The following is a 26,411-nucleotide window of genomic DNA, read 5'->3' on the forward strand; positions in this document are numbered from 1 at the left end:
AGATGCATCCGCCAAGTCTGGCCCAGGATCCACAGGCCACAGTCTCTTCCCCATCACTGACATCCACTGAACACCTGCTGTTCCCAGGGACCTGCTAGACCAGCTGTGGGCAAACTACGGCCCGCGGGCCAGATCCGGCCCGTTTGAAATGAATACAACTATTGAAAAAAAAGACCGTACCCTTTTATGTAATGATGTTTACTTTGAATTTATATTAGTCCACACAAACACTCCATCCATGCTTTTGTTCCGGCCCTCCGGTCCAGTTTAAGAACCCACTGTGGCCCTCGAGTCAAAAAGTTTGCCCACCCCTGTGCTAGACTCTGGGCACTACTCATCTGCCCCCAACAACAACCCTGGGAGGGCAGCACAGGTCTTGTCCCCACCCCATCCCATTCCCGACATGAGAAAAGGAAGCGCAAGGAGATCCAATCACTTGCCCAAAGTCACACAGCTCAGAAACGGTCAGGTCTGGACCCAGCCCAGGCAGTCAGAGCCTTGGCCGCCACTTTAGTTAAGGGATGCTAATATAAAAGCAACACTACTTTTCAATCTCCGTTTTGCATTTCACTAATACAGATGGGCTGCTCCTCTGAACTGAGAAACACTAGCTCTTATGTATCATTAATTAACGATATTGAATGGGTGAACAGATCTCAGCACATTTTGATAGGTGCTACAAGTGTAGGTATAAAGGACACTGCATACATATTTATTCATTAAACAGGTAAAGGCAAGGACTAGAAATGATTTAAAATGCAGATGAATAATCTTCTTATAAGTCAACCAAGACACCGCATAAGAAGAATCCCGATTCAGGGATAAGAAAAGTACTTTCTATTTTCCGCATCTGAAAATATATTGCTATACCATCTTGAATTCAGCCCATACAATTACATTTTAACTGTAACGTTAAATAAAAGTTTTAGCAATGCCAGTGGTTGGCCATCATGGCGACAATGTTGATGGCACAGCATTGCGTGCTCCCCCCACTTTGGGTCCAGCACTGAGCTTGGTAGCACATCCTCTTTTGTTCTGAACAACACTGCAAGGCGTTTGTAATTAGCCCCCATCACAAGCAGGGCGACAGATTTGTCAGCATCCGGACTCCACCCTCTTCCCAGTAGGCAGCATGCCTCCCTGCCCTGCCCACTCCCCAAGAGCCCTACTCCTAGTCCAGGAGAAATAAAACCCAGAAAATAAGAACCGGACATGGGACTCATTTCCCATTAGCCTGCAACTAGTGCTGAACTCACTCAGCAAGCTTCTGGCTATGGCCAGGCCTCAGCCCCAGATCCCCCAGCTCTGTGAGGCTGGGCTGGACTCTGCAACCCACTTCTGCCTTGCCTGCTGCTCTGGCCAGGCTCTTCCCACAGGGTCATGAAAAGGAGGCTGCAGGGATGGAGGAGGGAGAAGGGACTTGCTCCCTCTAACTCGCTGTCACTGGCCTCTTGTTCCCAGCCCATCAGCCCAGCCAGGCAACTTGCCCCAGCAGGGAGAGTTCATCCCAGCAGCACTGAATGAATCCACTCTGTAGTTTTTCCAACACTCATCCCTTTTAGAGGTCCCAGCCTCACAGCACCCTGCCCAGTCGGTGCTCAGAGACCCCAGCGCCTCCCAACCAGGGCGCCCTCCTCAGAGGTCTGGGTCCCAGCCCCCCAAGTCCTCTCCTCTCAGCCTCTAAACTTTAACAACCTCTTCCCCTCTCTGCCCCTCCCCTGCCCTCCTCCCGGACCAGCCACAGGGGTGGGTGGCTGTTTCCTGAAGTCACTTCTTCCATGTCACCCTAGACTTCGTTTTGCCCTTTCTGGTTAACATTAAGTTCTCTCATTAAAATAACTGGTGGGGCCCTGTGGGCATGCTTCAGTGTTAGAGCATCAAACTATGAATAAGGAGGTCACGGTTCAATTCCCGGTCAGAACACATGCCTGATTGCAGGCTCAATCCCCAGTGTGGGGCGTATAGGAGGCAGTTTATCAGTTATTTTCTCTCATCGTTGATGTTTCTATCTCTCGCTCCCTCTCTGATCCTCTCTGAAATCAATAAAAATATTTTAAAAAAATAACTGATGGGTTTTTGCCCTGCCTGGACCCTGCCTGCTCCAGTGGTGACATCATGGTCCCCAGTGGCATTTCCCAGAGCCCCTCAGCTGAGATGAATAGTCGTCACCCACAAGGCCATGGAGGGGCATGAAAACCCTCATGACTCACAAAGTGTGGTCCTGGAGCCTCCTATCACAATGCCGATTCCGGGGCACATCTGCAGAGAAGGGAATTCAGGAAACACTATTTAGCAGTTCCCCGTCCCCTCCCCCCACCCGACCACCAGACCCTCAGTTTGAGACCACAGGTGTGGCGACAGTCCCACGTGGCGAAGGAGCAAAGCCCCCAGCTCAGAGCTGTGGGATCAATGACAACATCCCTGAGCCGGAGTTCCGTGCCCTGCAAGAAGAGAACGGTGGCAGGAGTGTCCCCCTGGGCAGCGCTAAGGATGAAATGAGAGAAAGCAAGTAAAGTGTTTGGCTCTGCACCTACCTAGCGTGGGGCTGGGTTTGGGGGGAGTTCCCTGCAGAGTGGCTTTGATATCCATCTCCTGGAGGGCAGCAGGGGGAAAGCAGGAATGTGCGCTGTCCCTGCGTGCTTTCTGGGGGTGGGGATGAGACCCGCGCCGCTGTGGCGGGAGGTGCCCACGGCTGTCGGAGCCCGACAGGAGCTGATTTCTCGGTGGCTGGCAGCAGCCACGCACCAGTGGGCCCCGCTCCTGACTTGTCTCCTCATGTTCTCCCCGAGTCACAGGATGTCTTATCCCCGCAGAAGTAATTAAAGATATGCTGGGAGACAGCGAACCATTGTGACTCTCCCTTCAGCGGCGAGGGGGGCCCGGGTGAGCTCTCACACTGTGACAGAAACGCCTTTTCCTGTCACACTGCTGACTGACCACGAGAGACGAATGTCCCTGTCATTTTCCTAAGACAGCTTTAGGATTTCTCACCCTGGAAAAAATACAGCAATGACACAAACTCACCCCAGACTTTCAGACCCAAATGCCACTTCAGTCAGGGAGCGAGAGACAGAGACGTGTCACCACTCAACGGAGCCGGGAAGGAAGGCAGCAGGAAGAACCGGGATCACCTGGAAGCAGTCACAGGCAGTAAAAGAAACCTGGCCCCTAGTCCCCACCCACTGAAATCGATTATGATGAGGCGTGTCAATACCCAAACTGCAGACACAGCTCAGGCCCATGCCTGGTAGCCTGACCCCCATGCAGCAGTCAGAGAACTTCTGAAAACAATCAGCTCAGGCCTCTCCCTGATCAAGAACCTTCTGTGGCTCCCACTACCCTTGGATCGCAATCCAAGCTCCTTACTGTGCCCATTAAAGGCCAGAGGAGCTGGCCCCTGGCTGTCCTGCCAACCTCTCCCATGACACTCCCACCTAGCCCCTTGCTCTTCCTCCAGCTCCTCACACGCCCACCTTCTCCTCGGGCCTCTGAAAGTGCTGTTCACTCTGCCCCTCAGCCCAGCTCTTTCACTTACCTGCTCACCCCTCACAGGGGCTTGCCTTGTGCCCCATTCTCTGTGTCTGGCCCTTACTGTCTCCTTCAGGAGGTTTACCATGATTTCTAATTCATTAGTCCTTTCACTTGTTATCTGTGATCTGACTGACTTATTTCACTTAGCATAATACCCTCTAGGTCCATCCATGCTCTCACAGATAGTATGAGTTTATTCTTCTTCCATTTACAAATGTGCCACAGCTTTTTTTTTTTTTTTTTAAATATATTTTATTGATTTTTTACAGAGAGGAAGGGAGAGAGACAGAGAGCTAGAAACATCGATGAGAGAGAAACATCGATCAGCTGCCTCCTGCACATCTCCCACTGGGGACGTGCCCGCAACCCAGGCACATGCCCTTGACCGGAATCGAACCTGGGACCCCTCAATCCGCAGGCCGACGCTCCATCCACTGAGCCAAACCGGTTTCGGCTGCCACAGCTTTTTTATCCACTCATTTACTAATGGGCACTTGGGGTGCTTCCATATCTTGGCTATTATAAATAACACTACAATGAACATAGGGGTGCATATATTCTTTTGAATTAGTGTTTGGGGTTTCTTTGAATATACACCCAGAAGTGAAATCACTGGGTCATAAGGCAGTTCTATTTTTAATTTTTTGAGAAACCTCCATACTGTTTTTATAGTGGCTGCACCAATTTGCATTCCTGATACCAACAATACAAAAGGGTTCCCTTTTCTCCACATCTTCACCAGCACTTGTTGTTTGTTGATTCATTGATGACAGCCAGTCTAGCAGGTGTGTGGTGACAGAGAAAGACAAATACTGTATGATTTCACTTATATGTGGAATCCAAAAAAACAAAATAAACAAATACACAAAGTAAAAACAGACTCATAGTTACAGAGAACAGACCGATAGCTGTTGGGGGGAAGAGGGTTGGGGAACTGGGTGAAGAAGGTGAAGGGATTAAGAAGTCCGAATTGGCAGTTACCAAATAGTCATGGGATGTAAAGTTCAGCAAAGGGAATACAGTGCTGCCCACGTCCCTCATCACATACCCACATGGAGGAGGTCAGCACAGGGCCATCTGACAGGCACAGAGGGTCCTGGTGTAACGCAAAGCAAAATAAGAGTCATGAACCCATGAGTAGGCCCATTCTGGCCCAACCGAGATAGGGGTTCTAAAGGTTCCATATTATTTGTATGGGGGGGGGGCTCTGCTTTCCTGGGTCTGGGAAAAGAGGAAGTTGGATTCTCTCCAGGGTGTCCCCTGTTGGCCCAGTGACCTGAAAGCCGTGACATTCTGCCATGTGCCACGTCACCATAAACAGTGCTCCCGGGGAAGTTAGGGAGAGCATTTATGAAGATGCCACCTTCCAGGCACTGGGGGAAGCCCCAGGCTGGGTGCCACAGCTCGCTTTCCTTCTGAGTAGTCCCATCACCATGCACTGTACCCCAGCTCCTAGGGCAGTGCTGAAGGAGAAGGAAAGGGGCAGAAAGGATTCAAAAAGCTGAAAGGATGGCTCCACAAATGGAGGAGACATACCCATAGCATAAAGAGAAGTATCTGCCATCAAGGCTGCACCCCCCACCATGTAATATGTGGCCAGTATAGTTATTCAAGTAGAGAAAAACTATGGGAACGTCGGGAGAAACTGCCCCCACCGTTTTGAATTCAGCCAATGCACACAATTCCGAGGGCATCTCAGTGACTGCCAACAACACCCTGTTGATGCCTTTAGATCAGGGGTTGGCCAACATATTCTTAAAGGGCCAGATAGTAAATATTTCAGGCTTTGTGGGCCACAGGGTCTCGGTCACAAATCTTCAACAATAGACAACGTGTAAACAAATGGGGATGGTTGTGTTACAAGAATATTTTATTTATGGGCAGTAAACTTTGTATTTTATATACCTCTCACATTAATATTGAAATATTATTTTCCTTGAGGTTCTTTTATTTTTACCATTTAAAAGTGTGAAAAACCATTGATTCATAGCTCATAGGCCACACAAAGTAGGCAATGGATCAGATTTGGCCTAGTGTGCAATCCTTTCTTTAAATCACTTACCATTTCATATATTTATGAAATGATTTATATTTAATGATTTCAAGAGAGAGAGGATAGGGAGAGACAGAGAGAGAAAGAGAGAGAGAGAGAGAGAGAGAGAGAGAGAGAGAGAGAGAGAGAGACATGGACCAGCTGCCTCCAGTGTGCCCCGTACTGAGGATCAAGCCCACAACCCAGGTATGTGGCCTAAAATCGAACCAGCAACCTTTGGTGCTCAGGACGACACCCAGCCAACCGAAACACATCAGCTAGGGCCTTCCTTGCCATTTCTTACTATCCATTCTACCTGGCACATCAGGGGAAGTAATGATAAATAACTGCATCAGCTTTTTTTTATTATTATTATAGTTCACTTGGAAGAACAACTACATAGATGGCAGGTATAACTGTTTTTCTAATTTAAATGTAGGCAGGTTTATTTCTTGAGCAGATCCTGGAATGAGTCCCTTTCATGTTGAGAAGTGCATATTTTATTCCAAGTGTACAAGGGCTGCTATTAAGCCCCAAACCAATGGATATCAGGCAAAGGTAAATGGCACCCAATAAATGAATAAATAGCTCCTCATTTCTGCACTCAGAAATACAATACTGGCAAGGGACACATTGCATCAGCAATTGCTGCCTTCATGGATTCAGAGTTAAATTACCAGCAATGCATTCCTTCTTCCCACTCATTCTAAAATGATTTACTAATCAGTTGCCTTACGCAAAGCCCTGGTTAGGTGTTAGATAGCCACAAGAGCTCCTCTGGCCTGCTCCCTACTTCCTCCCCCTCTCCCTGTCTGGGAACCTAGCTACCATACTGTAAAGAAGTCCAGGCTACTATATTTAGGAGAGAAAGTTCACAGCTGGTCCTGGAGAGTTAGGCACCACGTGCTTAACACAATGGAGGCAGCCCAGCCATGGTCCCAGATGAACTAGAGACCACACCAGGCACCATGCGGAGCCAACTCGCCATGCAGTTAAGGCACAGAATTGCAAGAAATAATAAATTGCTATTTTAAGCCATTAGGTTTTGGATGTTTATAGTATTGCTATATAAGTAACTAGATGCCCGAGGGGATAGGTCCTTGTAAAGGTTGACAGAGGGTAGAAAAAGTGGCAGAGCCCACAGAGTAACCACACCCACTCCCTGGACTCTATGGCAGAAATTCCCCAGGGGTACTGCTCCACCCACAGCCAAGGCATCCCTGGGGAACTTGTGAGGAATGCTCACTCTCAGGCCATGGGGGCCCCACTGAATCAGAATCACTGGAGATAGGTAAGCAGGGATTGTGGGAAGGAGCCCCCAGGAGGTTCTGCTACTCGCTGTCTCAAGTTTGAGAAAGACTCTCTCATGGGAATCAGACTCTAGCCTTAAGGTCATTTTTCCTCTTCCTGAACCCATTTCCTGTTTCTGTCATCTGGAAGCTTACCAATCACCTCAGGACACAACCCTCTGCTAATCCTATATAATAAAAGGCTAATATGCAAATGGACTGAACAGCAGAACAACCTAAAAAACCAGTCGCTATGAGGTATGCTAACCACAGGGGGCATGTGCAGAACATGGCAGGCATCAGTAGCAGGCAACAGAGCACAGGATATGGCGGGTGTTGGCCACAGCGGGATGGTGGAGCAGGTGAGCGGGGGTGCCAGACCAAGATGGGGTGCTGGTCGCTGTTATCGGGGCGAGCCTCTGGTGGTTACTGAAAATTTGCTTGGCACCATCAGCAGGTGTGAGCAGTGACTGCCGGCCTGATTGCCCCTGAGGGCTTCTCCACCTCCCCCTTCTCCTAGGGGCAATTGGGGCAGCCGCCACTGCTCGCACCAGCTGATGGTGCTGGCTCCACTCGCACCCACTGCTGGTGCCAGTCCCAATCACTTGGCGCCGTCAGCCGAGTGACTGGGGTGAGCGGGGCCAGTGCCATCAGCACATGGAGCTGCAGCAGCGGAGTGTGGCTGCCAGCAGACAGGGGACCGGGGGCCAGGCAGGGATGGGGAGGATGGGCTGAGACCTGACCCTGTGCCCACCGCAGCCTTGAGGCCCACAGTTCCTTTCAAGGTACACGAATTGTGCACTGAGCCCCTAGTGTTCAAAATAACAGAGAAAGATGACCGTGTAGACATTGCCCATCATCTCACTTTAACACAGGGAACAACCATATAGGGTGTTATATACATGTATTACCTGCATCATCATGGAGAAGCCACGGAGAAGAGACTGTATGTGTATATGCATGTGTATGCGTACACATGTACATTTATGTGTACATGTATGTGTATTTGTATGTTATGGAACTCTCCAGAATGGAACAGAAAGGAAAGGTGTCCTGCTATGAATTTTTAATCATAGAAAAAGACTCTCTTGCTACAGAAAGAAATCTGCTTCTGCTTGATAGTACTTTCTAAGTAGATGATATTGTTTTTGTGCAACATTGAAATTTCCAGGACCCTGGTTCCAATCAATCCTAGGAAGCACCTGGCCTAAAGTCAATATTGTTCCTTTGGAAAGATATGTTAAAATTTGTGTTTTGTCTAAAGAATTATGACCGTGCAGCCCTCATCCTCTGCCTCTCTCTGCAAGCATAGGATATTCCGGCAACTGCTCTCCATCAAGTATCACCCAGCGGGAGGGATTCATGTGATTCTGCGCATGAGACTCATATGACCACACATTTGGTGGTGCTGGAGCTGCTTATTAAAAGGCCCTTTCGCTTTCTTCTTTTACTTAAGATGGTCTTAAATTAGTCAAAATACCCTTGAACCTGCTGTGAGATGTCATGGCATCCATGAACCTCTTATTTGACTGCATCCACATTTACTGGTGCTGGGACCTCCCTCCCGGCCCCATCACTTAGCCACCCTGAGGGTTGAACATTAGGTACCAGCCATGTGCCCAGCACTGTGCCGTGTGCTACAGGTGTACACATCCACCCAGCCTGTTCCTCCTTTCACGTCATATACACTTATCGGGAATGAACTCTGGCCTCTACCTGTCCCTGGAAATCGTCACCGGAAATACAGCATCTGAGTCACCTTGTCCAACAGTGAACATCATCTGATTCAGGATTGGATTCTAAAGTCAGTGCTTATTGAGGAAGTTGTGTGCAGTCAAATTTATTCCTGGATTAGTTAGGCAGGTGCCGTGTCAGAGCCCTACATTCTCTTAGTAAGCCCAGCACAGCTAGCTTTTCCTCCAGCCTCAGAAATGATGGCTGTTTCTAAGGGTAAACCCCAGGGAAGGAGGTGCTGTCCGTCTGGGAACCAGGTTGTACAAAGGTCTGAACCTTTAAAAATCAGACTCACACCTGGTGAGGTAAGATGCCAATGTTATCAGAGACATGTGGGGATCAAGAGTGAGCGAGGGAACATGAACCAACATCTCACGCTCCTTCCAGGGTCCCTGCTCCCCAGATATGGCTGAGCACAGTTGTCATTTGCCTTCTGTTTCTTTTTTTGCCAAGTGTGCATGATTAGTTCAGTTCCCAGAAATTAAACATATTAAGCAGAACAAGCAGGATGGACTTGTTCTGGATGGTCTCACGCACCTATAGAGGCCACCAGAACGAGGCTGTCAGCACAGGGGGTAGGAGAGCACTCTGTGATGCCCCCAGGTTAGTGCCCTCTCCCAGTGACCTCATTTCCCTGCTGAAATGCCACCCTTTAGGTAAGACAGTGATCCCTTGCTGCCCATCTGCTGGTTGGTGCCCACTTGAGGAACGTACTGAAAACACAGATTCCTGGGCCATAACCTCAGAGGTTTTGATTCAGTAGGTGTAGAGCAGTGGTCGGCAAACCACGGCTCTCAAGCCACGTGCGGCTCTTTGACCCCTTGAGTGTGGCTCTTCCACAAAATACCACGTGCGGGAGCACACGTACAGTAGTGCAAAGTTGACTTAAAACTTTCAGTAAAGTTTATTAAGTTTATTTCAGGGAATGTTGTGGAGTGAAATAAGATGTAGTGTCAAGGATTGAGAAAGGTCTGTTGAGATGGTTTGGACATATAGAGAGGATGAACGAAAGGAGGTAGACGAAACAAGTATACAAGACGAGTGTGGATGGGAGAGTTGGAAGGGGTCGACCTCAGCGAACGTACCTCAATCAGATTGAGGACGTTTTTAGCAAAGGCCAGCTTAGGAGTACCCTAATTAAGTTAATAACAATGTACCTACCTATATAATTTAAGTTTAAAAAATTTGGCTCTCAAAAGAAATTTCAATCATTGTCCTGTTGATATTTGGCTCTGTTGACTAATGAGTTTGCCGACTACTGGTGTAGAGGAAGATTTGTATATTCATAACTTAAGAGCTCTCCCCAGCGAATTCAAAATGGCTAATAGCTTGAGGAACCTCTGGGTTAAAGCACTCAAAAGGCACCAAAAATATTAATATCCATCACTGAAACCCAAGCACCTGGTTCAACAGATAAATAGATGTCACCTGGAGAGCAAAGAAGTAATTAGAATAGAGAACATACTCGGACCCGCGTGGGAAACAGCACTGGGGGAGGGATGGCAAGAAGGTTCTGGGTGGTCATGAGGGCTCGGCAAGGAGCTGTAGCAACAAAGAACCGGACAGGAGATGCCGCAGGGGCGCTGGGGCTGACCTCACCATCCACGAATGCAGACCCACCAAGCAACTCTGGCTCGTGGAGAACAAGGAGAACTGCCCCAAGTGGACAAAGCATACGTCACAGCGGATCTTTCCACTGAACATGCCTTTACAGGGCTCTTCTCTCCTCCAAACACATTTCATTTGGGGAACAAGGAAAGCCACAGTTCTGTTGCGGTGAACCAACAAACACAAGGCTGAGAAACCAGAGGCCATTATGCGATTAAATCTACACGGGGCACTTATCTGTGGACGATCCGGAGGTTTCCGCACAACAGAGCTTCTGCATGGACTACACTTCGTGGCCGGCTCAGCATCCACTTACCTTCCGCTCTGGCCAGTTGTATTTGGCAAAGATCGTGTCGTAGGTGTCCACCGCCCCGTCGGTGATGAGCATGATGGCCTGGCTGCAGATGCTGCCTTGTCCCGTGTGGTTGAACTGCAGAAAGAAGTACGTGCAGAATAAAACAACTCATCAGAGAGCGAGACTTCAGAGGCAAGAGGCCGTGGGCTTAGGGAGCCTCTCAGAGGAGAGCGCACGGGCACCACCAACGCAGAACCTGCTCAACAAGGCCTTCCCCACGCGGGGGTCACACTCTGACAACTTGGAACAACATACAGACCACAGGAGGGATTTCTGAAAACCAGGTATAAGGTGGGAAGTGAGATGTGAACATATCTAACCTCTCTCACCTCCCGGTGTAGACAGTCTCAGAACACAAGCCCGGAGGAGTTGGCACGGCCCGTCAGGGACACATTATATGGACGGCGGGCTGTGTGCCAGGCAACATCTCTTTCAAAATCTGTGTCTGGTTTGAATGGGTCAAATGGGTACAAGCTGTTCTATACAATAAGATCAAGGAGGCTTTGGACATATAGAGAATAAAGTCAGGATCACAACAATTCAGATTAGAAGCTTAAGCACCCTTGGTTTAGGGTTTGTTTTCAACATATAGCTGAAAGCTTGTAACATTTTGTACTAGTTTATGCACGTTAGCATGTGTAGCATGCTGAAATTCCAAGATTGTGCCCACTGGTGTGCAGAGCCCTACATGTCCTCAGCTTTCAGCTTTACATACATTGAAAAGTCCCAGCCTCAGTGAGAGGTAGGGTGGGGGCCAGACTGGGCTTGTTGAGCTTCGTGTTCTTCCCTGAGTCAGGAGTGAAGACTTCCCTCAATGAATGTCATTCATGCTGCAATTCCAAGCAACACCACGTCCTTCTTTAAAAACCCTACAATGATGTCACAATGCCAGGGCATGGGAACCACAAAACGTCTTTAACCTTCAGACATCAAACTCCATCCACTATAAACTATAAAGATTATTCATGTATTTGAAAATTATTTACTAAAAGCCCACACAGTGCTGGCAATATAACATACAAAAATCCCTTCCCTTCTATCTGGGGAGACATAGAAATACAAAGTAAATAAGTAAATTATATTGTGTGTTTAATGATGGTGAAGCTAAGAGGTGGGGAAAGAAAACAGACAAAAGGAATAGGATATGGGAAAGGGGTACCTTTAGAAAAAGTAGTCAGGGAAGACCTCACTGAGATGGTGACACTTGAGTAACTTCTGAAGGAAGTGAGTGTCTGGGGTAGGGCATTCCAGAGAGGGGGAAAAACACACAACAGTGCGTATAGCCCCGCTGGTATGGCTCAGTGGTTGAGTGTTGGCCCATGAACCAGGAGGTCACAGTTTGATTCCTGAGGGCACATACCCAGGTTGCTGGCTTGATCCCCACTAGGGGGTGTGCAGGAGGCATCAATCAATGATCCTCTCTCATCATTGATGTCTCTCTCTCTCTCTCTCTCTCTCTCTCTCTCTCTCTCTCTCTCTCTCCCCCCCCCTTTCTCTTTCTGAAATCAATAAAAACGTATTTTTAAAAAACAGTACATACAATGGCACCCAGCATGTTTGAACTGTTGACCATGAAACTGGGAAGGGATAGAAGCTTCTTTTGGATTGGCTGCTACCTCCTGGTGAACCAAAGAGCTAATAAAACATTCAAGTTGAAGTTTAACTCCCAGTCTCCATGCACTTAGAATTCTGATGTAGAGTTTGAAGTTGTAGTAACTTGATAGAAGACTATAATTGATGGATGGATGGATGGGTGGGTGGATGGATGCGTGGGTGAATGGAAGGAAAGAATGACTTGCCTTGAGGCCACATTGGGACAGAGCAAAGCCAACTGGAAACATGCATGGTGTATCGCAGGGCAGTGGAAAGTGCTCAACCCCATCTCAGCACCACAAGCTGTGTGCCTGGGGTGAGTTCTCACCTCACAGTGTCCTTTTCTTCATTTATCTGATGGGAGTACCATGCTTACCTGCTTGCTACAACACAGGTTACATTTCATTATATGCTGGGCTATAAGTATATACTTAACCTTTACTAGCCTCTGAGATAGGTACTATCATTATCCCCATTTTAAAAGGCAAGGAAACTGAAGCACAGAGACATTAGCTAACAAGGTCACACAGCTACTACCTGCCATAGCTGAGATTTGAACCCAGGCAGTCCAGCTCCAGAAGCCACTTCCAGATTCAGCACACTCTAGGGCCTCCCAATAAGATCCTTGAGCAGATAGGGGTACATGGTAGGACTCCACAATCGTCCATTTCCTTCTCCTGTCTCCATCCTGTCCAGGGTTCCAGGGTCACTTGGCGTTACCAGGGCTACCACCCTGAGAGTGAGTAAGTGCTCCTTACATTTTGTGCACTAGACACTGACCTCACTTAAGTCCTGCCCCTGGCAGCCACTCCTGCATCTCAGACTGGACAGGTGTCCTTGAATTAATGAGCAGACATGGCCCATGACACAAATGAGTAGGTAGAAATCCTGACAACTAAAGCCATCACACCACAAAGCTTCACATAACTACTATTCTACCATCTTTATTGACAAAACAATATTCCAGAAAACTCTCGCTGAGAGAGATAAAAATGGCAAATAACTTTATGGCTTCTTCCAGGAACTTCCTGAAAGACCCATCAGCTCTTCAATAGAAAGCATCAAAGGACAATTCATACCTTAGGCTCTTTGAACTCCCATCTAAAAATCCTCCTCTTGCTGCATCTACCAATCCTACACTATAATATTAGGATTCTTACCGGGTCCTAACCAAGCCTCTTCCTTCTCCTCCTCCCTAAAGGACACGCCTTCAGACTTCAATCAGTCTCAATAAAGGACTTCGTCTTTCCCATGTGAGACACTGCTTGGATCTTATGGTCAGAGTGCACTTGGTTCCTTACTGCAGGAAGGAAAACAGCCTTGTAGCCTTGTCTTATCAACAGGTTGTTCTGGAGATACTTTGGGGAGCTTGCATCCAACACAGCCTTGAAGCCACTCAATAAACCCAGTGGCAGGCCACTGAATAAAGGTTATCTATGCTTCAAGTCACAGAGGGTGCAGAAAGGTGAAAAACAGGATAGCTTGGGGATGTTGTTCATGCAACTCATTTGAAAACATCCTGGAAAAACTCTCTCAAATAAAAGGCAAGAAAGAGGGGGTGGGAGGAGGGAGAAATGAAGACATCTGAATAACACAGACTAGAAGAAGGAATGCCCAGAGCTGTTTATTTAAAAACATCATTTTCCTCTCTGGCTGGATCCTTGGTATTCTCTGCAGCAATCTGCAGTTGGAGAATTTGGGAGAACGCAATTAAATTCAAATGCTTTGATGAGTACTATCTCTTCTCTTCATATTTGTCTAGAACTTTTTTTTGTTGAATAGCAAGAGTGATGAAAGTGTTTTCCATAATAATAACAGTGACAAGGGCCTGATGATGAACTACAATTAGCTCAGTGATTCATCAGTTAGCAGAGAAAATTTCAATGCATCCTGACATTTAAAGCATTTGGTTATGATTAACAGTCTTTGAAATGTCACCGAATTTTATTTAATTGGCTAAGAAAAAAATTTTAAAGGTAATCACTGCAAAGATCATATTCATCGCCAAAAAGATAATTGCAGTTGTCACATGACAAGGTAGATGCTAACTACTGTAGCAAACTGGCTCTGTGTTCTTAACAGAATCTAAGGAAGGCAGCAGAGATCAACAGCCAGAAGGGTCTTACAAAGGTATTTCAATGCTCCTTTCAAAGCTGTTTGTATAGTAACTGCAAGCCTTTAAGCCATCTGAGCAAATACTGAAACTGAAAGGCAGGTAAATGCAAAACAGAATTAACTGCATTTGGTTATAGTTACCTCTGAGCTATTCTAAGTTCCAGCCACAGTCACAATTTCAAGTGTGTGTGTGTGTGTGTGTGTGTGTGTGTGTGTGTGTGAGAGAGAGAGAGAGAGAGAGAGAGAGAGAGAGAGAGAGAGGCAGAGACAGACAGAGACAGAGAGAAAGAAAGATGTGTGTTTGAGAAATAACTTTTTATTTCATATTTGCTTATAAAGGCAGGCATAATACACAGGAAGAGAAATACATCACGTAAAGATCGTATCAGTGAAGGGGAAAATAGCTAGAGCTTCATTTTCATGAGAGATTAACCATCTCTGTGTTTTTCAGTGTTTGACTATTTAAAAGCCCAATGGCAAGAGATAAAATGGAAATGCTTTTCTCTATGGGATAAATGTGCACTAAAAAAATATGGTGACAACTGTCAACCAACCTCAAGTAGGGACATTTTGTAACATTTTTTTTGTTCCTTCTGTTTCTTACTTTCCGGATTTACATTTGGCCCATAACTTCTTCTGATTGGCCAGGCCCTAGAGGATTTTTCCAGGTGAAGGCAGAGCAGGTAGGTATGTGGAATGTTTCTCTGGTTCAAAAATACTTCTCTCACCAGGATTCAAGGGGGAAAATCCACCATGTGGTGAAGTCTCTGGATTGTAGAGGTGTTGGGAGGGCAATCTACCCCCCTGGAGTACACAAAGATCCCATGCCTGAAAATGTGCTCCTTGGACTGTGACTTATACAAGATTCTAATCCTATGGGTATGACATGATATAAAGGGTTCCTGGGTCACTATGTTTGAATACTGGTGTAAACATATTTGAAAAGGTCGGTTCATTGCAGGACTTCCAGCCTTTACCATGTCCAAGTGCACTGTGTACCTCCCCACCTTGACCACAGCACCTCTGTGGGAGTATCTTGGAAGGTCAGCATTCAACTGGGCGTGCAATGAGAAACACTGCTATAGAGGATTTGGAGAACAAAACTGGTAAGTGGAAGGGAAGGGAAGAGAAAAGGGGCCGGACAAGGAAAAGAAGAGAGGGGAAGATGAAGGTGATACTATTATAATTAGATAGTTATTAAAATAGGAAAGGAGCAAAGGGGAAGCCAGACATTAGAGGCATGTCATTTGGGCAGCTTCACCAGGAAGCTGCAATTTCACACTCCCCAGGGAACCACCAGCCCATTCCCTGCAGATTGCTGGGGGAGGGGACTGGACAAAGTGGAGGGTAGGTGCGTGCACAGTGAGTGGGGCTGACGTCAGGAAGGTGCTTGCTGTCAGTCAATCCTGGGAACAGTGATCATTGACCAGAATGGACAGGGCCACTGAAGCCCATGAAAATCTGGAGATACATAATCCTGCAGACAAAAGAGCTCATGCTCTTGACTTGCTCTTGGCTCTCTGGTCCCTTTGGCTTTGCTTCTGCCTATGTTCCCTCTATAGACAATGGACTGGTGGATCGCAGTGAGAAACACTAACTAAACTAGCCTGGATTGGACTATGTCCTGACATGGAACAGAAACTCTGGATACTGAGTTTTTTAGCTCTTCTGAAAGCAAAATGGGACTTCTTTTATAGTGTGACTGAGGGAAATGGGACCTTGGTAACGCAGGGGTTTGAATTCACAGAAATATTTTTATTTTTATTTTTTACAATCTCTCATTCTTGCATGCTAGCCTCAGAAAATTCCTTTTCTCAGGATGTTGCAAGACGCCTACTCCACTAGCAACCAGTGGAGATGAGGACCTCTCACCACCAATGACAAAGGGATATTCCTGAGCCCTTGGGCAGAGAATAGGACCAAGGCATCAGGAGGGGGAGCTACTCCTAGAAACCACAGGCAGCCTGGCAGAGTTGAGGCAGCCTCGTGTCCCTGGTCACGGAGACGGCTCTGCTCACTGAGCCCAGCACGGCTGAGAGGGGACCAGGCACCGCTTCCCCATGCCGACTTCTCAACCTCCGTCTACCAGGACCACCTTCATAGGCCTGTGATCTGCATAGCTGTTCAGGGCCATACACCTGGCTTAACACTGCTGTCATGCTCTTAAAATTCTTAATAACTTTCCAACAAGGGGCCTGCATTTCATTTGGCACCAGGCCTCACAAATCCTGATGCCAGTGCTGGGTCTATTCCTGTCCCCTTTTCACAGGTGAGGAAAATAAGGGGAAACTGAGCACAGCTTTCTCAAGGCCACAGAATCAGGCTTCTCAGCCCAGCCTGCCTGACTCCAGAGGCCACACACATAACTACAGGACGAGCCTTTCTAACTCTCACTCCTGTACCACCTCTGCCGAACAGCAAAAAAACAGAAGTTCACTGCAGGCAGGTTTCCAAACAGGGACTCCCCGGCTCAAACTAGCCTCCCCCTGCTGCAGATATGAGGCTTTTGAGATAAAAAATAAAAAGGGAGGCAATTTTCCAATCGTGCCAAGTCCTTTTCATATTAGCTTCTAGAAAGAGCCTGCTGAGAGGCAGAGGTCCGCATCTCCAAGCCCGGAGAAGGCATCCATCCAGGATTCAAGCCAGAATTTAAAGGTGTAGCTTGGCCCTTTGCTCAGGCCAGGTATGCTTCTAAGTTATTAATAAGGTGTTAACAGAATGCACTGTCCTAAACAAGGAGGCTTGCATAAATGTTAATCATCCCTACCTGACAGCCCCTTGGGGTGACTGAGAGGGATGGCCTTGGGTTTAAACCAGTGGTTCTCAACCTTCTGGCCCTTTAAATACAGTTCCTCATGTTATGACCCAACCATAACATTATTTTCGTTGCTACTTCATAACTGTCATGTTGCTACTGTTATGAATCGTAATGTAAATATCTGATATGCAGGATGGTCCTAGGCGACCCCTGTGAAAGGGCCGTTCGACCGCCAAAGGGGTCGCGACCCACAGGTTGAGAAACGCTAGTTTACATTGAAGAAGCTGGTGTGGCACCTTCCCTTCTTATTTGTCTCTCCTCTTCGGTTGTGGCATTGGCTCGTTGCTGAGACCTAAATGGCCTTTGGGGACCAACAGCTGTATTGGTAAAAGGGAGTCTAGAATCAGGCCCCACTCTTGGCTTGAGAGGTCAGTGTAGCTGAGTAGGAACAAGTCAAGTTTGGGAACTGGGCATAACTGACCACCACAAAGGACCTGTGCAGTGTTGACTGGATGCTGCAACCTGGCCCAGCCGGCCCCACACAGCTGCCTGGAGGCTCAGCACAGTGAGGCCCTGAACCTCTGCAGGTCTCCCAGCTCCTGCAACACCTCACCACGGCGGTCGCCCCATTTAGTGCCTGTTCACTCTCAGCTTCACCCCACGCCTTTTTCCTGAAAACCCTGTTTCCCAGTCTCCCCAGCAGTCTTGGCAAAGTTCATCTGCAGGAGAATACTGGAGGACACCAGGGAGAAGCCAGGTTTCTGAGCGGTTTCTCCCTTCTCTGCCGTAAGGGTGTGGTGTCCTCTGGCAATGGCTGTGTCTCCTCCCCAGCACTAGCTCCCCCATGCCAGGCCTTTCCCTGGTGGTCCTGCCCCCTCTGGACGGCCACAAGTGAGGAGGCTCTGATGTAGTCCCCCCTCCTGTTGTCCTTCCTGCCCTAGAGAGGAGTGCCTCCTGCTAGCATTCTTCTGTGGATTGTGTCATACCCTGCTTGGTCTCAGCTTTTCCGTCCCGGTGCAACCAATTCTCAGAATTAAACTCCTGCTGTTTGAAATACGAAGAGTGCTCTCTATTTTTTTGCTTCTTAACATCTCAACTGCTGCCTCCCTGATCCAAGCCATTATTATCTGTCACCCAGATGATTTAATGGCCGTCCTGCTATTGTCTCTGCCTACCTACAGTTGCTTCTAAACACAGCAGCCAAATGCTGCTGAAACCCAATGTGCCATTCTCTGCTCAGACCCCAATGACTTCATCCCAGCCAGAGCGAGAGCCAAAATCCTTGCCAGGGTCTGCAAGCTCCACATGACCCGACTCCTGCTACCCCGAGATCTCACTCCCTAGCACACTCTCTCTTCCTCACTTGTTCTTGTCTCCTCGCTGTATTGTACAAATGCCAAACACCCTGCCTCAGGGCCTTTGCACTTCTGTTCCTCTTGCTGGAAGCTTCTTGCTGGACGTATGCACATGGCTGCCCCCTCACTTCCTTCAGGTCTCTCCTGCAACCTCACCGCATCAGAGAGACCTTCCCTGGCCTCACGGTATAAAGCAGCAACTGCCATCATGCTCACACCATGGTGCTATCCTTCTTCATAGGAAACATACCTCATCTGTCTTTGCTCACTAGAACTGGGATCAGCAAACACCTTCTGTAAAGGCCGACACAGTAAGTATTTTAGGTTTTATGGGCCATGTGGTGCCTAGTGCAACTAACCAGCTCTCCCAATGTAGTGCGTGAGGAGGCACAGACAATACACAAGCAGGTGGGCATAGCTGCATTTCAATCACATGTGCAGGCTGGATGTGGCTCATGGGCCAAAATGTGCTGACCTTTGCCCTAACATGCAAGGTAAATTAAGGCAAACAGTTGCCAATTCTGTTCCCTACCATCTTGTCTGACATTATAAAGCATACAATACATATTATCTAAATAAATGATCCAGGAACTGCATTGATGAAGACAGTCATCATTTTCCCCACCACCCTCCCAGAGCAACGGGGACACAAAAGTCGCATGTGGTTCTAGCTTCACCCAGGTGGATTCAAGGAAAAGAATCACCTGCCCAACACCAACACATTGCCTGGGATGTTAGCAGGTGCTACTTGAAAAAAACACTCTTTGTTCAAAGTGTGAGACACAGCTGATCACACAGAATTCTTCCCTGCAGTACTTACTGGAACCTGGGCTATGGTACTGTTTATTGGGGATCTCCAAGGGGCTGGCAGAGAGGGGAGGAGAGGTTTAGCACACCCTAAACCTTGGAACATCGTCACATTCACGGGTCTACTCTATGAAGACATAGAGTTTCTCAGGTGAAAAGAAATCTGCATTATAAGGTGTCCAGATATTTCTGAGTCCAAAAGCATGGCTGGTGGGCCCGACCAGACTGCACCACCAACTCTGACCAGCAGGGGGCTGGTTTGACCTCCCCACTGGACCTGGTTCCCCAGACCTCACAGAGGGCCGGCCACTTCACCCTCCCACCCTGTGCCTGGACACTGCTCAGTGACAGCCAGGCCTAATCAGAACGCTGGTCGACAACTAAAATGAATCCCATCTAGTCTGTTGGACGAGAGAAAGGCAAATCCGAGAGGAGCTTACATCGCTGAGAATGTTGAAGGCCTCGTTCAGAGCGATATCCAGCATCCCGATTCCTTTGGCAAAAAGTTTGTCCAGGTGCTCCCTGAAGTGCTGAAACAGAAAGCAGAAAACCCATTAGTGTCTGTCCTATTATGAGAAATGCCCCACACGTTGCTGCTCCTAAAAAATGGGCAAGAGGGAGCCCAGCACCTGCCCAGGGGCATGTTGAGTGTGTGTGATGTCCACTGAACCAAAGTCCCTGTCCACAGAGACTAGGTGCCTGGCATTGTTTTCCAGCGGACCCATTCTGAAACCATTTATTTTCTATGGAAGGGGATTCTTCTCTTCCCAAAGGTGTCCACTCCGTCTGTTGGGAAAACAGATCAGAGAAGTCACCAAGAGGCAGGAAGTCACCAGCGGGGGGCGCTCATGGAAAACCTTTGCTGGCGATTTCCTGGTCTAGGATTGTGTTTTTTTTCTTTTTTCCCTTACCATGCCCTGATACCCAACAATGCCCCAAGCATGCCATCAGCATTGAGATGGTGACACCCACTCGTGGCACATCTGCCATACGTCCCTGAAACTGATCACAGAATCTGAGCAGGTCATAGAGACGGGTCTTGGGTCACGGCTAATGGTTCTAAGACGCTGTTCTGCCTGTGCCCCCTCAGGAAACACCAGGCCACTGCTCACGGGAATGAACTGCAGGCTTGCTGGCCAACGGAACCAGGGCTTCAGTAGGCTCCTCAAAGCCATTCAGCTTTAATGACACCCAGGCCGAACTTGAATCAAGGCCGGATTTAAAGTTCACCCTGGGACTATTCACACACCCACAAGCAAGACGTTCCCCAGCCCACCTGGCCCTCACAGCAACCGCACCCTCATGTTCAGAGCAGCTCGGGTTATCAAAGCCTGCTCCATGTTAGAGTCTTACATACCAGGTCACTGAGTCCTCAGAACAATCCTGTGAGGTTCCTCACCCCACCTGTCAAATGGGGAGGCTGAGGCTCAGCACCATGCCCAAGCCCACTCACCTCCTGGCTGCCAGGCCCAGGTTCCTCCCCACATCGGCTTCCCCCACTTCAATGCCCTCCTTCTTCCCGATATACACCTGCTGATTTTTCTTATTTTTGTATTTTGTATGTCAGGTACTGGCCATGAGCTTGGCATACACCTGGTCAGTCTGGCTATAGAATGCTCTTTCTTCATCCCTGTGTCTGAGCTGTGGCCGAGACTATAGGACAGGGGTCCTCAAACTACGGCCCGCAGGCCACATGCAAATACAAATATTGTATTTGTTCCCGTTTTGGTTTTTTTACTTCAAAATAAGTTATGTGCAGGGTGCATAGGAATTTGTTCATAGTTTTTTTTTTAAACTATAGTCTGGTCCTCCAACGGTCTGAGGGACAGTGAACTGGCCCCCTGTTTAAAAAGTTTGAGGACCCCTGGTATAGGAGATTGTCAAGTGCTTGAGTGATGGGGGAGAGAAATGATAAAGGCCATGGAACCAGAAAAACCACACTGCCAGGAACCAAACTCTGGGCTTCTCTGGTCTTCCTGCCTGGTGCTCACGGCCCAGCAGGACACTGAGCACGTGGCACGCCCGACATGAGCACCTTGTGAACAAATCCTGGCAGTAAGTGGGTCTTAGGAAGCCCAGGCGTCCTGGCCACAGAAGACTCAGGGCAATCAGAACAGATCGGTCCACCTTCACAAGCACAACCACCTGGAACCTGACCTGTGTGGAGCGGACTCAGGATTGGCGAGTGTCACCCACGCACGCCCAGCCTGCCGCTTGCAGAGGCTGCTCTTTAACCAGCCCCAGGCTCCCACGGCAGTGACCAGAGGCTGCCTTGACAAGTCCATTCTGTTCACTGATGTCGTTTCTGTCAACTGCATTTCATTGTGTGCTGTCACACAGGTCACGCAGTACTGTGCTTTTTTAATAAGACAGCAGCCCCGCTTAGTTTCCTTTTAATCCATATGTAGCCGCGTGTCCTGTGGAGAAAGCGCTTCAGGCAACGGTTGCTTTCATTACTGGATACTTAGGGGTAAACTGCAACAACATGTCATGGAATTTGCTTTTGTCACGAGGTCAGTTGTGATTTTGTTTTTTCCTGGTACAAATCTGGTCCGTATATTAGATGGAAAAAATATTTCCTTAGGTTAAGGGTTTCCAAATGGTCTCACAGATGAAGAACTTTCTTTTTGCTTCTTTCTCTCCCATATCCCTCACACCCAAGCTGCCTTTGCTCCTCCTCCATACCCTGAACCCAATCAGCTTCATCCCCCAGGTCCTCCAGGCTGCATTAAACCCTCGTCCCAACTCTCCTTTTACACAAAACCCCATAGTGCCTTCCAGGAAAACATCTCCCCTGATTGGCTTCCACCAGGAGCTGCTCTGTCCACCAAGGTAGCCATGAGCTACATGGAGGTACTTACATTAAATTCAATTAAAATTACCTAACATTAAAAACTCAGCTCCTCATTCTCCCAAGCCATATTTCAAGAGGTTGATAGCCCCATGTGGCTAATAGCTGCTGCATGGGACAGTGAGGAAGGAAGAGCATGCCTACCATTGCATCGTTAGTTCTGTCAGACAGCGCTGGCCTGGACACAGCACCTCCTCCTCACCAAGCCATTGACCTACTGTCAGTCACAGGAAACCCTAAGGCTTGTAGCCAGTGGATACGTGTGATTTTCGCTTGTCCAGCATCCATTCCCCTTCTTCTGATTTTCCTTCTCCCCCACCGCTCATAATTTATGTGGTGAAGGCATGGCTAACACCTTCCTCCCTCCTTCCCAGATCAAGGGGGGTGGGGTGCAATCTGTGAATTCTACCTCATTGGCCGAGGTCAGGCATGAGCATATGATACAATCCCTGGGCTTCTGCTGACATGTGGGGAAGAAGGTGCTCCACTGAGATGACAGGTCAGGGAGGGAGGCTGGTGCTGCCTGCAGCCATCTGCCCAGGAAGAGCTCTCCTGAGTAAGGTAACAGCCAAGCAGAGCAGAGCCCACAGTGGAGGGGGCAAGATGGCACCAGAAGAACATGGCTGAGCCCCTAGACCAGTGGTTCTCAACCTTCTGGCTCTTTAAATACAGTTCCTCATGTTGTGACCCAACCATAAAATTATTTTCGTTGCTACTTCATTACTGTAATGTTGCTACTGTTATGAATCGTAATGTAAATATCTGATATGCAGGATGGTCTTAGGCGACCCCTGTGAAAGGGTCGTTCGACCGCCAAAGGGGTCGCGACCCACAGGTTGAGAACCGCTGCCCTAGACCCAGCTATGCTTAGCATTTTCAGGTACGTGAGCCAACAGATTTGCTTTTTGACCGACCAGATCTAGCAGGATTTGGGCCACTTAATGGGCAGGACCTTGATGACCATGACCATCACATAAACTTGGCTGAGACAGGACCTCCCTAAAGCTCCCCCTGCATTACAATGTCCCTCCTCATCTCATCTATGCCACTCCCTCCACCCCCTCTTAACCACTATCATTGCATCTTATGGTTTTCACACAGGGAGCAAGGCACTGCATACCCAGCATGCCCTGGGTGTGCTTTCACTACCACGGCCTGGAGAGATTGCTGGAGAATCCTAACCACATGCCTCCAAGGGCCGTATCTGAAAGGGAAAGAAGAAGCCCGTTGACTGCCCTGCGGCCTCCTCATCAGTACGGATTTCCTTTTCTCTACTCCCAGTTGTGGCTGCTCTAGATTCAAAAATTGTTATATTTAATGCGATCGTATTATAATCATTGCATGGAAGCAGTTGATACTTAGACCCCGTGGACTCCCCTGGAAAACAAAACAATTGCTGAACTAGGGTTCAAGAGACATCCTAGTTCTGGTACACCATTCACCAGCTATGAGACGCCGAGGCATGTAGCTTTGGCTCTCAGGCCTCAGTCCTGCCCCCTGTGAAATGGGGATGGGACAGCTCCTGCAGGGGAGTGGGAGAGCGGGAGCAGCAGTGCCTCAGAGCAGCAGGTGGGAGCCGTGGCCTGAATTCCAGCTCCTGACTGGCCACTTGCCCTCTCTATCAGCCTGGGAGCCTTCATTCTCCCCTAATGCAAGGGGGCTGGACTAACCTTTCACGGGTATTACAGGAAAAGAGAAGTCATCTGAAAGACCGTGATGGCAGACAAATGGGAGACTTTGAATTTCATGTTCACTAAAAGCAATACTTAAAAAAATCCTACAAAACTTCCTCCCTGCCATCTTCCTGGTTTGCAACTTTACAATCTAATACACCTTGAAAAATGACTCATCTTGCCCTTCCAGGTCCAGGTGTTATTAGGCGGGGAGAGGCACGTGGTTGATGTCAGGGACACCGAGACCTGCGTGTCTCCCAGAGCCGGCTCCAGGGAACAGAGGATTCGGGACGGCCCGAGCCAGGCAGACGCTCCTCAGCAACTGTGTGCCAGAAGGTGGCCAGTTTTCATTATTTTTCTAAATTAAAATAAACAATTTATTGGAAGTGGTGACAGTTCCATTTTATTATTAAACTTCAATAAAGGAGGAGGAGGGTGGCTCTTTATCTTTGCTTCAGGCACACATGCAGCATATGCTGCTGCCCGGGACAAGGCCTGGCTTCCAAAGCAATTAAGGCGGCTGACTGCCTGGGGAGGTGAAGAAGGCGAGCGCCACGGCTCTGTGTGCCCGGGTGCCCACCGCACAGCCAGGCCGCTTATCTCTGCGAAACACGCACAACATCCAGGCCGCCGGGGGTCCTGCTGGAATAACCCTCTCCCTCACCAGCATTTGATTTCCTTGAATCAACAGTGATAACAGCAGCCATGTTTTTTCCTGTCTCTGTAATTATAGGGAATGTTTGAGTCCTGCCAATTAAGAGCAGGGGATTAACATGAAAGTGGACAGAACCGTTCCCCCCCACATCCAAGAGCCCTTGAGTAGCGGCGGTCCTTCCTGAGATGTGGGGGGAGGTTGACAGCCCCTGTCAGTGATGCCCATCAGGTGACCCCCGTCCAGCACACCTGCGTTTTGTACTCATCAGGTATGGGCGAGGGCACTGCGGCACCTCAGCCTTGGGAAGGCTCTCGGGCATTGCCACCCAAGTCCTCCAGTGACAGCAAGGTTGGCCCACTGACGGCTGCATGCCAGGCACTGCCTTTCCTGCATTGCCTCACAGTCCTAACTCCCCACAAGAAAGGTACTTTTATGTTCTCTTTTTACATACATAAGCAAATGGAGACTCGGAATAGTGAAATTTTTGCCCATGATGGCAGGACAAGCATGAGGAAGGTGCGTTTCCAAGTGCTGAGCCCCATATCTGAACCCCTAAGCAGCAATGCCCCCCAGCACCCAGGCACAGCCTTCAAGGTTCCTATAAAGCCCAGGATGCAGGGCGCAGAGCCTGTGCAAAGCCACCATCCCACGCTCAGAAGGTCCCATGCTTGGTTTAATGCTTTGCAGTCACCGTCATGAAAACCTTCATCATTTTATTTTTGAGCCTGTGATGTGTACAGGAAGCCCAGTGGAACAAGAGCACAGGAGCTCTGTCCGGGAGCCCGCCGCTCCTCCTGGGGTTCCTCAGCACACGGGTGCATCAGAGGCGCTCGACTGTATGAGGTCACTTTGCACCATGCTAAGGAGAAGTGCGCCCTGTGGAGGCTCTCCAGTTTTCAGCTCTGTCAGTAACACACATGGCATCACTTGCCTTCTCCTAAAACGGGGACACCGCTTACACCAGTTAATTCAGTGTCCTGACGGTCACGTCCATCTCATTCTGATGTCAAATTCCTCGCTGGAATTTCGCAGTCAGCCTGTGATCAGTCCATTGCCACTGAACACAAACCCAAGCAGCAGAAACCATTTGCCAGAGGCTCGCAGGGTGTGTGCCGCTGTCTTCTGGCCTGACTGGGATACTAGACCACAGATGATTTAATATAAAGATGGACTCGGGTTCTCATATCATTCCTCCTGGCAACACCTTCCCAGCCCCAACCCTGGGAGGACTCCCCAGGCTCCAGTCTAGTCTGAGCAATTCCCTGCCTGGATTTTACTGCCTATTTCATGCACACTGAATAGCGACCGAGGGCGATGCCCAGTTAATATAGTTTTCAGGACAGGCACCCATATAGGGATGTTGCCACCTCAAAGCCTGAGCTCTGGTGAATATGATTCTCATTCGACTCCAGTTGGGGAAAGCAGACAGTGACACGGTGTTTCCCAAACATGAAAACAGAATGGCCCGAGAAAGCTGGTGCTCAAGAGGCAGCCCAGATGTTTGCAATTTAGGGGAGAAAGTGCAGACACGGGTGGGGCCTCGTCTGCGCCAGTCCCCGTCTCTCCTTCATGTCGTCTAGAACAAATTGAAGTGTCTGAGGGTAGCAGCTGTTTAATGCAAATGCCAAATTAGAGAGGAGATTGATCTCCTGGATGTGAACAATGAGTGTTATTTCATACCAGGTAGTCAGATTAGCTACAAGCTCATTTCCATGGCATGCACACTAATTGGGCCATGTGTGATGGTGAGTGAGCCCGGGATTGGCGATTCTCTCCAATCGGGAAATATCAACAGCGGAACAGATGCCTCCACCAAAGCGGTCCGTTGGTTCCTCGCTCCTCAGGGGGCAAGGCTGGGTCCCAATGCCCTCCTTGTCCAGTGTCTGAGGGAGCGGCTCAACGAATCTCTGAGAGACTGATGCTACTGAAGCATCTGCATTGTGTCCAGGCTGGGCGCGAGGGCGTGTGCAAACAGCAGGCCTCACCCTTCATGTCTTCCTGACAATTCCCAACGTCCAAGTTCACCTTTTATAAACTTTATGAAAACCTTCAATG

General features: G+C 48.6%; 1 protein-coding gene across 2 annotated transcripts in view; it reads right to left on the bottom strand.

Annotated features, from left to right (window-relative positions):
• The window catches only part of CACNA2D3 (calcium voltage-gated channel auxiliary subunit alpha2delta 3), a gene marked incomplete at its 5' end in the record, with an annotated part of 806,336 nt that overhangs the window by 370,694 nt on the left and 409,231 nt on the right, over positions 1-26,411 (bottom strand). For both annotated transcript variants that reach the window (XM_081105975.1, XM_081105974.1), the window contains 2 exons: positions 10,511-10,624; positions 19,618-19,707. In XM_081105975.1, coding sequence (XP_080962101.1) covers positions 10,511-10,624; positions 19,618-19,707 — 204 coding nt within the window. The remainder of the gene's footprint in view (positions 1-10,510; positions 10,625-19,617; positions 19,708-26,411) is intronic.

The sequence above is a fragment of the Myotis nattereri genome, assembly GCF_964212035.1.
Source record: "Myotis nattereri genome assembly, chromosome: 14".
NCBI lineage: Eukaryota > Metazoa > Chordata > Mammalia > Chiroptera > Vespertilionidae > Myotis > Myotis nattereri.